This window comes from Asterias rubens, chromosome 18 (genome assembly GCF_902459465.1).
Source record: "Asterias rubens chromosome 18, eAstRub1.3, whole genome shotgun sequence".
Lineage (NCBI taxonomy): Eukaryota > Metazoa > Echinodermata > Asteroidea > Forcipulatida > Asteriidae > Asterias > Asterias rubens.
In genome coordinates, this window is record NC_047079.1 from 5,598,437 (window position 1) to 5,615,060 (window position 16,624).

Here is a 16,624-nt window from a genome sequence, read left to right on the forward strand (position 1 = left end):
TTTAGTTTAACATGGATGAGAAAATTTCAGACTTTCATCTGAATTCAGACTGTTTTGTCTGCTTCGTGGACAAAAAAAAACCACCAGCTTTTATTATAGAGAAATTATTAATTAACTTTTCTTTGTACTTTTCTTGTGCCCAAGATATTCTTGTAATTGATAACTCCAGTGTAGGAAAAAGCGGAAATGCAATCATCTAAAAATACCTCTTAAAGTTTGGATCCTTGTCCTAGACCTTCTTGTCTGCAATGACACTCCCTTGACCCCTCAGTGCCTGCCCAATGCTTTCCATACATGTTGATGATGTCGGCATACATTTGTGTGTATCTTGACCAAATATCACCCACTTTATCACTCAGGCATTTCTTATGACAAAAATTGATGGTTTCAAGAAGACCTCAAGATTTTGAAGTACATCATGTGAAAGTCGGAGTCTAGTTTCACAATTTTTCTTACCTAAGTCCTCATACAGAAACTAAATCAATGCAATTCCTATGGGCCTCTGGCAGTCGCTGGATCCAATTAGTGTAAAGGGGGGTGGGCTTACAGTGAAATTAGGTCATGCTTGCAAACCTGACAACATTCCAGATATTTGGCTATTGTGTAATTTTTTTTTGAGGTTCCCGATAGCCTAATGACCTTCAACTTGAGATTCGCTGGAATTTGTAGGATTTCATGTTAAGGGAGTGTCTCAAATGTCAGAACGATTGCAATTTTTTTAATTGGATCTGATAAGTATCCCAGTGCATGCAAAGGGATAATGCCCTTATTCACTCCTGCAGGATTGCCTCCTTACTGTGGGACAATGATGCGGTCTACTCCAATAGATTGTAGGAATATGCGCACAAGAGCGTTCCTTTGCGCCTAGAACCTGCCCGACTTTTATGACGCTCCCTTTTTATATAACAGCCATTCCACCAGGTGTTTAAAAAAAGGAAAAATTTGACTAGTACTTTGTATATATTTTTCAAACGTCGGTGCCCACTACAGAATGTGTGAATTATTTTTTGGGTAATCTCATCCAAGAGTATTTGAAAGAAAGATCAGGTAATATTAATTGATGATGAAATTGTCATGCAGTTGTAGTTTATGTGTAAACTACACTCCATTTGTATGATAATGTATGATTTGTATCTTTTTATGGGCAGATTCTTTTTACAGGGAAATTTCTATGCAATTTATTTCATGCAATACATGAGTTAAATGCCTTTTACTGACATTTCTTTCTGTTTATAAACGTTGTAATTTAGTGTATATTGAAACAAGTATTATGTAGTTCTGGTGCAGCTATATTTATTTGTTGTTGCACATTGTTATTTTTTGCCAAATAAATAACATGAATATAAGTCAGATTTATGGCTGGTTATTTCTTGAATGGGTTTCCTTTTCAAGCTGAGATAATGGGATGTGGTTCAATTGGTGCACAATTTAATGTGTCAGTTTGAAAGAATTCCTGATTGAAAGACAGTGGACACTTTAAGAGGTAATTGTCAAAGACCAGTCTTCTCATTTGGTGTGTCTCAACATATGCATAAAATAACACACCTGTGAAAATTAGAGCTCAATTGGTGGTCGAAGTTGCAAGAAAATAAAGATAGAAAAAACACTCTTGTCACACAAATTTGTGTGCCTTCAGATGCTTGATTTCGAGACCTCAAATTAATTCTAAATTTGAGGTCTCGAAATCAAATTTGCGCAAAATTACTTCTTGGAAGCTACGCACTTCAGAGGGAGCCATTTCTCACAATGTTTTATACTATCAACAGCTCCCCATTACTCATTACCAAGTTAAGGTTTTATGCTAATAATTATTTTGAGTAATTACCAATAGTGTCCACTGCCTTTAAGGATTTTCTCAATAAGCCTTTAAATTTTCTTAAAAGATGGCAACATCAGTCAACAAATTATGTACAAAGAAGTAGTCCACATTGTGTCCCAACCTGTTGTTTTTGTTATTCTGGTGATGAACAGAGTTTGTAAACCTTAATAATTATTAAATTATGGGCAGTTTTTGGTCTAGAATGAAGGAGAAACCCGGCAGGCCAATAAGGAATTTTCACAGACGGCAAGTCTTTCTTTGCCAATGTTTGTTTACGAAAAATATTCCCACAGGTGTGTAGGATTATGGCATGTGCACCGCACAAAAGGTGTGTGATGATTTTTTTAAATAAAACTATAGAACTATAGAGGGCGCTATTTAAGATAAGTTGGTCGTCGGCCATTGCTGTATTTTACGAAGTTTTGCTCAGGAATATCAGCCAAAAACTCACCATGCCGGACCATTTAGGCGGTGATATGAGAAAAGTAAAGAAAGAGGAAGAAAAGGAAGATAAACCAATTCAAGGTAGGATATTTTATTTTGTGTTTGAAAGGGTTAAATCTAATAGAATTTGTGTTGTCTTTTTTTGCTGACACATTCACGAACACGGTACGGAACGTGTAACGAACCGACGTACAAAACAAAAGCACAAATCTCCCAGTGCATGCAAGCAGCAGCCGTAGGCCGCCGTGTAGTAAAGAAGCCTAAAAATAAAATGCATCCCCATGTTGATGAACGGTGTCTTAAAAATTAAAAAGAGAAAATCAATTGCATTGTAATTAATTGTTATAAAAAAAAAAATAACACAAAAAGATCGTGTATTTTATTTGAAATATCAATTTTTTGTCATTATAAAAATAATGTTTAAAAAAACTATTTTTATTCATTATAATTTATATTGTTAAAATAATGTTGTTATTTTTTATTTTGGAAACATTTCTGTATCCTATCATCAATTGGGTAACTTTCCGTATGGCGCCACCACTTTTTCACTCATTTTTACAAAAGGGATATAAATTGAGGCAAATTAGATACTATATTATTTCATATAGAATTCTATATAGAATGAAAAAGTGGTGGCGCCATACGAAAACTTTTCCCATCACTTTTCACTAATTTTTGCAAAAGGGGTATGTTATTTAGTTGCGATAACGTAACCCTCCTGAGTCCTGCCGGCGGGACGTTAACGCAACTATATGTTATTTAGTTAAATTTGTAATTAGACACTTCCTATTTGTATTTCATAACAAATCAAAAAGTGTTGGCAGGATTATTTATATACAAATACGGAAACTTTTCCAAAACAATTAAAAAATTAATTACTTTTTTCCCCCACCTCTTCCCACCCTTGATATTTTCCTTTGTGTTTCCATCTTCTTGTTGTGGTCAAGCCAGTCCCCTCCCTTCAACCCCCCCCCCCCCTTCCCTCCCTTCAACCCCCCCCCTTCCCTCCCTTCAACCCCCCCCCCCCCCTTCAACCCCCCCCCCCCTTTTGACCCCCTATTATTAGTTGTTTACCCCTTGCTTTTTTCTGCATGCTTTCTAACCCCATTCATGTATTTCCACTGCTTATGTTTCACTTAGTTACCTGTTCAAGTTTGATGTGTTGTCATTTAGCCTTCGAGAAAGACTCTGCTAGGGTCGAAACGTCAGGCCATTAACTATTTTTTGCAAAAAATAAAATTTAAATAAAATCACAAGAAGCCTGGCTGCAGGACTGAGTGAGTCTGTAAATAGATTATCCTTTTCGAGTTTAAAACTTTATATGTTATCGAAATTGGTTAACTCTCTTGTTGAATACAGTGTGTCAAAATGTAATACTTGTTAAAATTGTATGAATTATAAAATGCTGACCTTTTAAAATTAACACTTCAGTTTCAAAGTTTACATCTACGACTACATCTACGCTGGTACTCAGCAAAGTCCACTTATGGATGTAAAAGCTGAGGTGAAGACTAGGTGTGCATGAAACAGGTGGAAAGTTGTGCTTAGAAAATAGGTGCAAGTAAACAACACTAGTTGAAACTAAATGGGTGTAGATGTGTGACCTGAAGATGGTCACCGATGGAGCGGTGATGACGTCTGCAGGGAGTGTGTTCCATAGTCTGACTGCTGTGGCCATGAAGCTTTAGAGTAGATCCACACAAATCACCAAGTACTCAATTATAACAGTTCGCAATAAATTTAAAATACTTTCATTATCTCTTTTATCCAACAGCACTTGACGAGGGTGATATCGCACTCCTGAAAACATATGTACGTACATTTATATCTTCTATTGAAAGTTAATTGATTAATGCTATAAATGGCAGCCTGAACGAAGAGACATTTTATGTGCTTCCTTGAGGAAATTACCTCCATTGCCCCATGGTCATTTGCCTTGCGTACAAATTTACAATTTTCTTTAGTTATATGCCTACAGGTTCTCTTTACAAAGAAGAATAAACACTTTGTTACCTTTGACCATTCAAGAACAAAGGAGCTGGCCTGTAAAGGTGTTTCAAAAAGAATGTGGCTAAGTAGAATCTAAAAATGTAAATATTCTGGAAAATGTAAAATCTCATTTTTGAAATAATAATGCTTTAATGTTTCACTATTTTTAATCTTAAAGGGAGCTGGTCCTTACACAACACCAATCAAAACAGTTGAAGATGACATCCAAAGTTCAATCAAAAAGGTCAACGAACTTGCAGGTGTGTAAATCTTTTTTTAATAAATTTTGGGTGAACAATGAAAAACTGACGTAACAGGACTTCTCGCTACCTCCCTTGTTTGTCAACAGCCGCCCCCCCCCCCCTAACAAGGTGTTGACAGATTGGGGAGTCTGTCCATATAGGGCTAAATAACTCAGTTGGTGACATGTGACGGTAATAATAATATTTTACAGTTAATATTGCACGCTTTCTACATAAAAATGATCCAAAGTGCATCACGAAGTTTTCAAATGCGCAGACTCAAATAAAGAGATACAGAGACAAGGCTGGTTGCCACGAACCTGCCGGTTTTAATTGACCATTTAATACCTCATTGCCACTCTTTTATTGCCTCATTCAAACCACAGTGGATAACAATGATTTGTCAGAAAATAGAACTTTAGAACAGCTAACGAGCGGTTAAATTGTTTTCCTTGGTGACAATTTAGGAATCAAGGAGTCCGATACTGGATTGGCCAATCCAGCGTTATGGGATCTGCAGGCTGATAAACAGACGCTACAGAGTGAACAGCCTCTACAGGTAAGACAAAGTAAATTTGTCGTTTTCTGGAAAAGTAAATTTAACAATCTTGTATTACTGATAGTGTTGTAAATGTAATTCATGCGATTGTAAAACAAGAAACTGTTGAATTATATTTTCCTTTTTATTCAGGTTGCAAGATGCACCAAAATCATCAATGCTGACTCAGAGGATGCCAAGTACATCATCAACGTCAAACAGTTCGCTAAGTTTGTTGTGGATCTCCATGACAATGTGGCGCCCACAGACATTGAGGAAGGCATGAGAGTAGGGTAAGTGAAAGAAACAAGGAACTCTCTTGGGCCCAATTTCTGCTGAAAGGATTGGGGTGCTTTTTGTAATTATAGAAAACACAAGTTGCTCCATAAACATTGTGCAAGTGGACTTACGCAGTTGCGTAAAGTTTTGTGAAATCGGCTGCAGGGCAATGACCAGGGAGCATGGAGGCAATCACCTTCGTTGCGTCCGTGAAGTATCTGGCCCGTTGTCAACCCTTAAAGATATTCACAGTTGATTTGTAGTAGGCTGCTCCTCCTAACTTATTTTTGTTTCCTTTGTAAACAGAGTTGACAGAAACAAGTACCAGATCCACATTCCACTTCCTCCAAAGATCGACCCAACAGTCACAATGATGCAGGTAAAAAACTCCTTCTTAAAGATTTCGGTATCTGTTCTCTGTTATTTATAATATTGTAGTCTTATATATTACACATACTGTGTGGCATGGTTGGCTAAGTGCGTAAAGCCCTCACCGATGGCAATGTGGCCCTGGTTCGATTCCCGGCTAAGTAGCCCAACAAAACAAAACACAGTTTCACAGTTTGAGCTTATAATGCTGACATCCAAACGTATCGTATGTGCTTTTTATAATTTGGGGTTGAGCAAGGGGAAATTTGCTGGTAGAGCTGGTACTTGAACCTGCGACCTCCGGAATAAAATGCCGGCAGTCTACCAACTAGGTTCTAGCCCTAATTTTGGCAGTGTCCCGAAGAGGGGCAGAGTATACTGTTCGCAACGGCGAGAGCAGACCGGCACTTCTCAGAGCCAAAACTCACACAAAAGAGATTTGCACATGATTGTACCCACAAGTTTACTATTTATTTATAGTCTCTTCAAACAATACTCCCTATGTTGGTCTTGTGCTTCAATATTTTGTATTTGATTCAGGGATGAGATTCTTCAGACTTTTGGCTGAATTCAGATTTTTTTTATGTTGGCCTGGTGAAGCAAATCAGACAATATTTGTTTCCACATATAAAGAAATCCTGCTCATACTTCTCTAGTGCTTTGGATAACGTTTCCAAAAGCTCATTGTAATCTATAACTCCAGGGGTTAACCAAAAGGTATAAATGGCATCTTTTCTATATACCTTTGAATCTGTATCCAAGTTTCAGACTTTTTCGTTAGTCATGACTCTCACCCCTGTTGATTCTTTTCCTGATTGTTCCTCGGTTCAGGTTGAGGAGAAGCCAGATGTGACGTACTCCGATGTCGGGGGTTGCAAGGAACAGATCGAGAAGCTGAGGGAGGTCGTTGAGACACCTCTTCTTCATGTAAGTGTTTAAACTGGGATCCTTGGGCCTTGTCAGAAAATAGCATTCTGCACCAATGCTTAAATTAAAAGCCAAGTACCCGGATCTCAGACAAAAGTATCAAATTTCACTAACATGAGTGTGCGTCCAAATTGCATGAGTGTGCGTCCAAATTGTATGTTAACCTGAACTAACTGCACTAGTGGCATGTTTGACAGCCAGGTATTTTAAGCAAAAGTGCGTCATTAGTGCGGTGTGCTTTTAGCGGGTGTGGCTGTTGATTAAAGGATGAACTATTTTTAGAAAGGATTCACTTCGTAGTAATATGGTTTGGATAATTTTTCACCAAGAAACTTTTGAGTCTAATTCGCTTTTCGGATTTCTGAGGGTTATTGGACGTTCGTGATTAAGGGTTGGTGTCCGTTTTTTACTTCTTGTTTTTGCTTGGAAGAGTCTTGATTTGATACTTCATAGAAATTTAGAGCAACTTCAATTAAACTTTAATTGTTTGCGTTTGATCACAGCCCGAGAAGTTTGTGAATCTCGGAATCGAACCCCCAAAAGGTGTCCTCCTGTACGGTCCACCAGGGACGGGTAAGACGCTGTGTGCCAGGGCGGTTGCTAATCGCACAGATGCCTGCTTCATCAGGGTTATTGGATCTGAGCTCGTCCAGAAGTACGTCGGCGAGGTGAGCCATCTGACAAATATGATACTTCTCTTTTTTGGCAACCAACTTCTACTTTTATAATCTGTTTAACATTAATAATAACTATATCTTATATATCCATTTTACAATAACCGTATTACTGTACTTTACATGAGTGGCCTAGTCATTGGGCCAATAACATTCCTTTAATCTTTCTCAGCACTCTGGGGAGTATACAGCCCTGAGCTGCCGTGGTGCGCCAACGGCTTTTTCATACCCAATTTCAACCTCTACCCTCTTAAAATTCTACCCTCACAGTTTAAGATTCTAACCTTTTGTTAGTCACACCTCTGAAACAAACATCCACTTCCTATCAACCTCTACCCTCGCAGTAAGAGATTCTATCCTTGTGTAGCTGGATTGATATTGAATGCGATTCTTTCATTTGGCTTCATCAGGGAGCGAGGATGGTACGAGAGCTGTTTGAGATGGCAAGGACCAAGAAAGCCTGTCTCATCTTCTTTGATGAAATTGATGCCATTGGAGGTGAGTTATCAAGAAATGAAGATAAATTATCGGTAGTTACGTGGAAGAGTGGTCTAATTCGCCGAACCCAAGATCTGATGTTGTCAGCAAAAGAGTGTGGGTTCGACTCCCACTCATTTACACTCATGCCCTTTAGCAAGGCACTTAATCATAACTGCTTCGTGAAGGTAGTGCATTCTGCTCTACCAGCCAGGCTCCTATAATGGATGACACCCATGATTACATCATTACAGACTGTGAAGGGGATACCCTATTTAAGCCCCAAGAGTGGGTGGCAACATGTCCCTGGTGACAGTCGATTTTGGTCGATGACCAAGCCAGTTATTGTGTAACCCTCACCTTGAAGTGGCCGTTCGGGCCTTGTGAGCTGGGGGATTTCTCATAAACAAATTTATGAAAAAAGGATTAGCAGCAGCTACGTTTTGAAACATAGTCGTCTGTCACAATCATTTGGAGATTTCGGCCAAAAAATTGGGTGATGCAACTGTAGAAACTTTGTGTAATTTATTTATTTATTTTGTCACTGAAAGGTGCGAGATTTGACGACGGCGCAGGAGGAGACAATGAAGTCCAACGCACCATGTTGGAGCTGATCAACCAATTGGACGGATTCGATCCCCGTGGCAACATCAAGGTTCTCATGGCAACCAACAGGCCTGATACCCTCGACCCCGCCTTAGTCAGACCAGGACGGTTGGATCGTAAGGTGGAGTTTGGTCTGCCAGATTTAGAGGTAAATTACCGTATAGAGACGCTTCAGAGTTCTCTGGTTTTCCGGACACATTCGCAGTTGATGATTTGTAGACAGTATAGGTAATTCATTTGACGTTGGATATATAATGGAAAGTGTACACTGTTTTAAAAATAATGACAGAAAAGAAGTCAGAGTCCAAGACCAGGCTTGGAAAAAAGGCTGTTTTCGCAGCGAATGTTTCGCACGAGTTCAGCACAAGTCAACTGATGCAAATTATTTAGTGTGAATTTGTGACGTCAAAGGAAGTATGAACCAGGCTTAACTCAATATTAGAAGTTTTTTTTTTTAATGATCTAGGATTATTTATTTTTCTGAATGAATTATAGGGACGGACACACATCTTCAAGATTCATGCTCGCTCAATGAGTGTAGAGAGAGACATCCGATATGAGCTGCTAGCTCGACTCTGTCCAAACTGCACAGGTGAGAGTGACCTCTAGATTCATTTAAGAAATATCAAATCCATGTATACATTGCGCTGTTGGATGTGTATAAATATACCTTCTTCTATTTCGAGTGGTATCCTCGGTCTATGATGTTACGACTGAGTTTTTTCCAGATCTTCCTGTCCCTCATGCATGTGGATATTTTGATATTTATCCAGCTGTCACAAATCCAGTGTCCCTTTTAAGCAGATCGACATAGGTCAGGTGGCATTGACCTCTTTGAGCTTGACCTTGCTTAGGCTCCCAGAGGACAAGCTTGCTGGCTGGAAGCTTAGGGTGGCGATAAATATATAAATATATGTATTATTATTAATATTTTTTCTTTATGCAAGTTGTCTGCGCACAAGGCCTGAAGGCTACTACAAGTTGTGGGCTACAATTAACTTTTTTTTCCAGGGTAGTTGTCACCTACTCCTGGGACTGAAACTGGGTTACCCCTTCATGAACAAAAAGTTATTGTGCATAATCAGTTGGTAATAACAAATAACAATCTGTTACTTCTTTCACCCCTAGGTGCTGAGATTCGTAGCGTCTGTACCGAGGCTGGAATGTTTGCAATCCGCGCCAGAAGAAAGGTGGCGTCCGAGAAGGACTTTAGAGAGGCCATCAACAAAGTCATCAAAGCATACGCTAAATTCAGTTCCACTCCGCGTTACATGACGTACAACTAAGTTATTGAAAGCAGAATTACATGTAGAGAGCTATTTAGCTCCAAACTAACAAAGAACTTAAAACTTCATTTGTAAAAAGTGTCTTTTTAAAAAAGTTTGATGCCCAAAATGTTTAACCCTCACGGAGCGTCTCAAGGTTTAATCGAGAGGAGCTTTTTGATTGGATCGTTAAGTATTCCAGTGGGCATACACACGCACATGAATACCTGCATACCTGAACCGGTCCGTTTGACCACCCAAAGATTTTTGGAATATTAAAAAATGCTAATAATGTGTATTTACTAGTGTAGGAATGTTGTCGGAGTTCGGCACAATGTCGCAGTCCAGCAGAACGATCTGGATTGCGGGCATACACCTACAAGAAAAGGCTTTTCTCCCCTAGAATGTGTCTTGACTTTTGAGACACTCACTAAGGCCATGTGACCATTGCAGGAAGTTTATATTTAAGTGAATTTGGTAATCAAAGCCTGGGGAAAGTTGTGGTTCACTGGTTTCGTTTTACACTTCAAGCAGACTCATGAAGGACCCTTACAAACAGGAATGCTACTTTGCATTCAAATTGATTTTCTCAGCTTGGCAGACCCGGGGGTGTGGGGGGGGTTGGAGTTTTGTCTGCGATTGTACAAAAATGTCTTAAAGGAACATGTGTGTAACCGTTTGTTATGAAATGCACATGGGTAGAAAGATGTTGTAAAAGTAGAATACAATGATCCACACAAACAACAGCCACACAAATCCACACAGCCTCGAAATTGCACGGTTTTCCTTTTACCTCGTCGACTTACACGGTCGGCCATTATGGGAGTCAAACTGCCATAAATGGCCGACCGTGTTAGTTCGCTCAGTAAAAGGCAAACCTCGCAATTTCGAGGCAAACTTGTGTGGATCATTGTATTCTACTTTTAAATCTTTCTAACCATATGCATTTTATAAAAAATGGTTACAAACGCTTTTTATAGACCAACTCGTCCGATCCAAGGCAACGTGTTCCTTTAAGGCTTTCCATCATATTAGATTGATTCATGTTTCTAAGGCTTTGTCTGAATCAAACGGCTTTGGCTATGGTTGTTGGCTCCTGTGGTTTTGTAGTAGAGGCTATTTCAGCGATCCAGCTCTTGACTTTTTGCATGACAATTCCGCACAATGTGTGCTACCGTTTCCGCCATTTTAGGAGTCCACTCCTTCATGTAAAGCTTTGACTCCAAAAATGGCCGACAGGATAGGCGCAGGTAAGTTTGCTGCATGTCATGAAATGGGTCAATACACACTGCCAATGTCGTTAATGTGGACAATGCCTAACTGTGACCAGGTGCAAATAAACTTGTATCCATTGATTGTTAAATTGTTTCTTGCGGATTGTTTCTTTGTAAGTTTTACCCTTGCTCCCTGGGCCCACTTGCCCACAGGTTACCTCATTCATCCAATGTCTGAAACTCTTATGTCACTTCCACACCAACACGTGAACTTAGATATGACAGTTTAAAGGCACTGGACACTATTGGTACTCAAAATAATTGACAGCATAAAAACTTACTTGGTAACAACCAATGGAGAGCTGTTGGTAGTATAAAACATTGTGAGAAACGGCTCCCTCTGAAGTAAAATAGTTTTTGGGAAAGAAGTTATTTTTCACTAAAATATTTGAATTGAATTCAAGACCTTAGCTGAGGAGGTCTAGAATTCAAGGCATCTGAAAGCACACAACTTCTGTGACAAGGGTGTTTTTTCTTCAATTATTCTCCCGCAACTTCGACAAACAATTGAGTTCAAATTTTCACAGGTTTACAGGTTTGTTATTTTGTGCATATGTTGAGATACACCAAGTGAGAAGACTGTACTATGACAATTACCGAAGGTGTCCAGTGTCTTTAAAACAGAAGTTGTTCACACTATACTTGGATAAAACCAACATCTTCTTGACTAAATTTCTCAGACTGAATTTCTCAAAATTCATTTTAACAGTTCAGGCCTGTAACTTCATCGAGTTTATTTAAAAATTATCACAATACATGTACATTCATACAAATTTATCAAATATATATATTCTTTTCATTTAAATTACCCAAGTACATAATATTTTTTCCATACAAATTATAACAGTGGTAAAATTGGATAGAGCTTTGGTCTATAAAATATTTCAGAAAATGATAAAAAAATCAAATTAAAAAAGTCACAAAATTAATTTTCACAATAAAATACCACATACCTGCTTTGAGTTGTACTCATATTTGGCCATCAATTGTTGCCCATGATGGACAAATTCCAATTTGTGGATTCGGGTCCTATTCATGGCACCTGTGTCCCTGATCGAGACACTTCTAGTCATAAGTGCCCGGCCCTTTGGATGGGACGTAAAGCCTTGGGTCCTGTGTGTCATGACATTAGGAGAGAAAGCTTGCCCTGTGTTACTGGCAGTAATATGCAACACCTCACCTTGTGCCCCTGGTAATTGTCTTCTTGCTACACCTCATAAAATTATTAATAATCATCTCTAAAAGCACACTATCCCAAATTAAATCAGCTTTCAAATAAAAAAATAACTAACTCAGAGATCCAAGCCCATGAAGAAGCAAATATTGCTTATTTTAAGAAGCAGAAAACAATTTAAACAAATTCTGATCATGAGAAAATCGAAAAGCAAACAACAGGGTATTCTGGGCACAATTTCACAAAGCTTTTAATGGGTAATTTGTGCTTGCATTGGTAGGAAAATAGCATTACTTAATCCAGGGCCTAATTTCATACAACCAGTCAGTAAAAAACTTGCTAACCACAGACAAATCTTGCTTAACAGAAACTGGTTACCAACCAAAAATCCATACATTTTACAATGTTGCAACTGGTTCTCCACTCATTTTTCACTACCAAAGAAATTTGCATCGCAATATTTTCTGCTTAGCAGCGCTATGAAATCTGTCCCTGGCTGGCACTGTTTTCCCATTTACCAAATTGTTTTCTGCTTAGCTGGCTTTAGCAGCTTATGGTCTTTCCCCGGAAGCCATTTTCCGATTGATGTCGTCAATGACAGGAGGCAGGTCTTTCACGCTATCAATGACGTAGTGACACCCGCATTCCGCTAAAATGTTGTAGGCGTTCTTCAGACGGCGTGCGTACTCGACAGTGTCCATGTCCGCCATTTGCTTCTCACTGGCAGCCATATAGTTACCCTGGAAACAAAAACAAAAAACATATTGTGTGTTCTTGTTGCACCGATTCACATGGGCCCAATTTCAAGCTTAACAGTAAGCAAATTTTTGTGCTTAAAAAGTAGCACAATAATGTGCTTAACGGTAAGCTTTTTCACAGGTAAGACAGAAAAAAAGGCGGTCAGCTTGGATGCTCACCATGGATAGTTACATTTTTAGTCAATCATTTTCATACAGTAAGCACTGGAAGGTAAGCATGCCTTTTCGTGTGCTTGCAATTAGCAGTGCTATGAAAAGGAAACTCACGCAGTAAATCACAAAAACAGATCATTAAGAGGCTCTATGGGCCCAATTTAATAAAGCTGCATAAAACAGAAAATATTGCTAAAGATTTATGCTTACTGCAGGCTTAATCAAATTGGGCCCAGTTTTGTGTCATCGATAGCTTTAAGTGAGATAACTTGATACCAGTGAGTTTGAAATTGACTTACAGTTTTTGCCACTCCGACTGTCCAACATCCAGCAGCCAGTCCTTCCCTGATTCCATCAACGGTATCGTCAACCTTTATATTCAATGACAGGTTTACAAATCATTAACCACTACTCAAAAAGACCTTTGCAATCTAAGGGTTCTGGCTTAGTGCTAGAAGTCTCTTATTTGCAAATTCATATATTGTAACAATAGAAAAGGTGTTAAATGTAAAATAGCTATAAACTAACCAATTTTAATAATCAAAACATCACATAAATGTTTTCCTAACAAAATTCGTATGCATCTTTGCCAAACAAATACTCCCCCGTGAGCTGAGAAAGATTAAAGGAATGTTATTGGCCCAATGACCAGGGGTCGATTTCACAAAGAGTTGGGACTAGTCCTAACTTAGGACTAGTCCTAGGAGATATACAAGTTGCATGGATAGTCCTAACTGGTCCTAACTCGAGATAAGACTATTTTTTAAGGCTATTTTTTATTCCACCAACCTTTATGATGGCTTCAATGGGGTGCACGTCAAGCTTGATGGCATTCAACCACACCATGTGAGGGCAGGGTCTGGCCTGGGGTACAAGATCTGCGGTCACGATGACGTCTGGGATGAAACCCTGACTTGCTGCGATCTCCTTCAGGTCGGCCATGATGGGGGAGGTGAACCCGGTACAGGAACCGATCTTCAAACCGCAGTGAAGTCGAAGATGATTCACTACTGTCACAACCCCTGGAAAAAAAAAATAATAATAATAATATTTAAAACAGATTTACTTGACAAGTCTTACAAGTTCTACAATCCAGTTTTTTTTGGGTCAAAACACTTACAAAATCTCTTAAACCTTATGTGAGGAATTACAGAGATGTGTGAAGTATTACTTTACTAGGATATCAAGAATTTCTGTTGATGGGAAGAAGGGAAAAGGTAAATACAATGCATGTAAACAGACAACCTTCTATCATGTCGCCATGGTTCTTCAGAACCTGTCGCTGGAGTGGAACAAATTTCTTGTACATGGACTCAATGTCATCCTCTGTGGGTGGCTTTCCGTCGTGTGCTTCCATCCAACGTTTGCGGACAGACGAGAGCTCCAGCACTTTCTGAATATGAACCTGTGAAAATGAAAATTCACAAAAGAACCGTTGACTTTTTCGTTCATTCGCTCCAACATCTTGTGTGTTTAACTTACTGTTTATTGTATCATAACTCTGTGGCCTCACTAGACCTGATCGCCTACTTCACGGAGATGATTGCCTCCATGGCCCCCTGGCCCTTGAATTGCTCCAGTAGAAATTTACAATTTCCTCATAGGTTGCCCTTTACCAAGAAGAAAATGCCTTGATGCCCTTGCCCATTCAAAAACGAAGCATACGATAACAGGCCTGCCTCACTGAATTTTGACCAGTCCCAATCTACACGTAAAGCTGCAGGCCTTGAACTTTGCTCTTGTCGGGGCACGGCAGTTTTCCACGGTTAAGGGGCACTCTATGATAAAAATGTGCAATGTTTTACTGTGTACATTTGTTAATCTTTTATCTTAAGTGCACTTCTGTAGATTGTTATTAGCTGGGATCCATGGGAGAACAGTGAGTTTTTCTTACTAAATGGATTTCCCATGATAAACAATAAATAAATAAATAAATAAATAAATAAATAAAATGTACATTTCTATTGGACTTTTGCAATGGGCACCAGTGCAAAAAGCACCATCGCAATTGCTGTGGGTATCTTGGGTTAAAAGCTGCAGCTAAAAAAGAAATCGCCCCAGGGCTAACAAATTTCTTGCAGGGTGCTGTATAGCCCTCTAGTCAGGACTGACAGGAAGAGGAGATCCTCCGAGGATCTCCTAAATAACATTCCTAATGGATTTATTTCTTGACGGTGGGTAACCTACTTTCTTATGAGTCCCCATCGGTCCCCTTGCCTCCTCATCCGTGATGGCCACTCCTTCACCCTTGAAGATTTCAACAAAGGTGTAGGCCGGAGCGAAGACTCCACAGTCAACGACCGTTCCCGCCCAGTCAAAGATAACTGCTTTTACTTTGCCCACATATCTCCTGGTGTGGTGATAAGGCATTAGTGGGTTGCTCCATGGAGCTGAATTTAAGAAATAAACAATAAAAAAAATAGTAATAATAATTATGACAAGATTTTTATTCATTAGCATTAGCATTTGACATAGACTTCACAATTTAAGTTCTAACCCCCCCCCCCAATTTTTTTTTTAAAGAAATAAAGGTTCAACAAATAAGTCAAAACATTTTTTTTTTTCCCTGGCTGTCGCCCCCCCCCCCCCCCCCCCCCCACCCCTGTCACAAGTTGTTTTTTCTCTAACAATTTTGATTTAATAAGGGCATTATCAATCATAAAATAACACAGTTTGTTTAAAGTAAGAAGTATTACTTTTAGTTTTAGCGAATGTAACAATTAAAGATAAAAATAAATTAAGTACAAATAAATTTATTATTAATATAAGGTTAATTAAGTATAAATAATATTTATTACATCATGTACATACACCCAGATGTGGGGCAACAGATCTACGGATCGTAGTATGTATTTGCTTTTGTTGTCCCTTGCCCATCTTGGGGTATAATGTTGTCAATGTAATTTGTTTTGTACTGTTATGGCGAATAAAATAATAATAATAATAATAACACCCACTTTAAGATTCATAATCATATACATTTGGCTTTTGAAATTGGTGGTTCGGTTGACTTGGCAAAATTACATGCGGTCTAAATTAACTTGCCTACAGTTTTTAGAAGAATTGCCAACATTCAATTCAATAAATATAAATACTACTACTGAAACTTGAAAGTTTCAGTGAATATTACTACACTCCTATTCCTTCTTTAAAACAAATCTAAGCAATCAAGCGGTCAATTTAAAAAAAGAAACAATATAACATTCATTTTTACATTTTAAACAATTGTCTAACCATGACACTGACAGCAGTGACACCGACACTGACAATGACATTCAGTGAACATGTTCAAGTTAATAATTTTTTTAACGTACCCTTTCAATTTCATTTCATTTGTCATAAAGTAAAACCAACCGAATCTAACCCTAAGCTTACCTGATGCCATATTAAATTGCTATTATTAATAATTATGTCGCAAAATGGTGTAACAATAGCTCACACTATCTTCCCAAAACGCTCAAGTAAAAGCAATAATTGTTCTCGAACATCAAGCACAAGTGAGTGCGTTCAACTTCTCAAAATGTTGCACCCGCCCACCCACATGCTAAAAACAAAGTTCTTTGCATTGGCTGTTTATGTTTTTGTTCTCCTAACCCAAAGTAGGACACCCGAATCGAAAATAACGTTGCATAAACA

At 38.6% G+C, this 16,624-nt stretch overlaps 2 protein-coding genes across 2 annotated transcripts; one reads left to right on the forward strand and one right to left on the reverse strand.

The window, feature by feature from the left end:
- The first annotated feature begins 2,197 nt into the window (after positions 1–2,197).
- On the forward strand, positions 2,198–10,460 carry LOC117302489 (26S proteasome regulatory subunit 7). Its single transcript, XM_033786447.1, has 12 exons — positions 2,198–2,344; positions 4,038–4,075; positions 4,431–4,512; positions 4,962–5,053; positions 5,186–5,325; positions 5,618–5,690; positions 6,512–6,607; positions 7,111–7,275; positions 7,692–7,779; positions 8,310–8,512; positions 8,860–8,956; positions 9,493–10,460. Exons 1-12 carry the CDS (start codon positions 2,272–2,274, stop codon positions 9,648–9,650), a joined length of 1,305 nt encoding a protein of 434 aa, XP_033642338.1. The 5' UTR covers positions 2,198–2,271; the 3' UTR covers positions 9,651–10,460.
- A 1,214-nt stretch (positions 10,461–11,674) lies between these two features.
- Positions 11,675–16,522, reverse strand: LOC117302111 (phosphonoacetaldehyde hydrolase-like). Its single transcript, XM_033785909.1, has 6 exons — positions 16,364–16,522; positions 15,176–15,378; positions 14,234–14,393; positions 13,778–14,010; positions 13,288–13,359; positions 11,675–12,817 (listed from the first exon to the last, which is right to left on the reverse strand). The coding sequence occupies exons 1-6, from the start codon at positions 16,371–16,373 to the stop codon at positions 12,629–12,631; spliced, it is 867 nt and encodes a 288-aa protein (XP_033641800.1). The 5' UTR covers positions 16,374–16,522; the 3' UTR covers positions 11,675–12,628.
- Between the last annotated feature and the right edge of the window lie 102 nt (positions 16,523–16,624).

Bases quoted from the DNA above. Each gene is read 5' to 3' on its own strand.
- LOC117302489 (XM_033786447.1), top strand. From the start codon at position 2,272: ATGCCGGACCATTTAGGCGGTGATATGAGAAAAGTAAAGAAAGAGGAA. The intron at 7,780-8,309 runs GTGAGTTATCAA...TGTCACTGAAAG, and splicing joins TGAAATTGATGCCATTGGAG to GTGCGAGATTTGACGACGGC. The intron at 8,513-8,859 runs GTAAATTACCGT...AATGAATTATAG, and splicing joins TTGGTCTGCCAGATTTAGAG to GGACGGACACACATCTTCAA.
- LOC117302111 (XM_033785909.1), bottom strand. The intron at 14,011-14,233 runs GTTGTCTGTTTA...TTTTTTTTCCAG, and splicing joins CCATGGCGACATGATAGAAG to GGGTTGTGACAGTAGTGAAT. The intron at 13,360-13,777 runs GTTGGTGGAATA...TTGAATATAAAG, and splicing joins CCATTGAAGCCATCATAAAG to GTTGACGATACCGTTGATGG.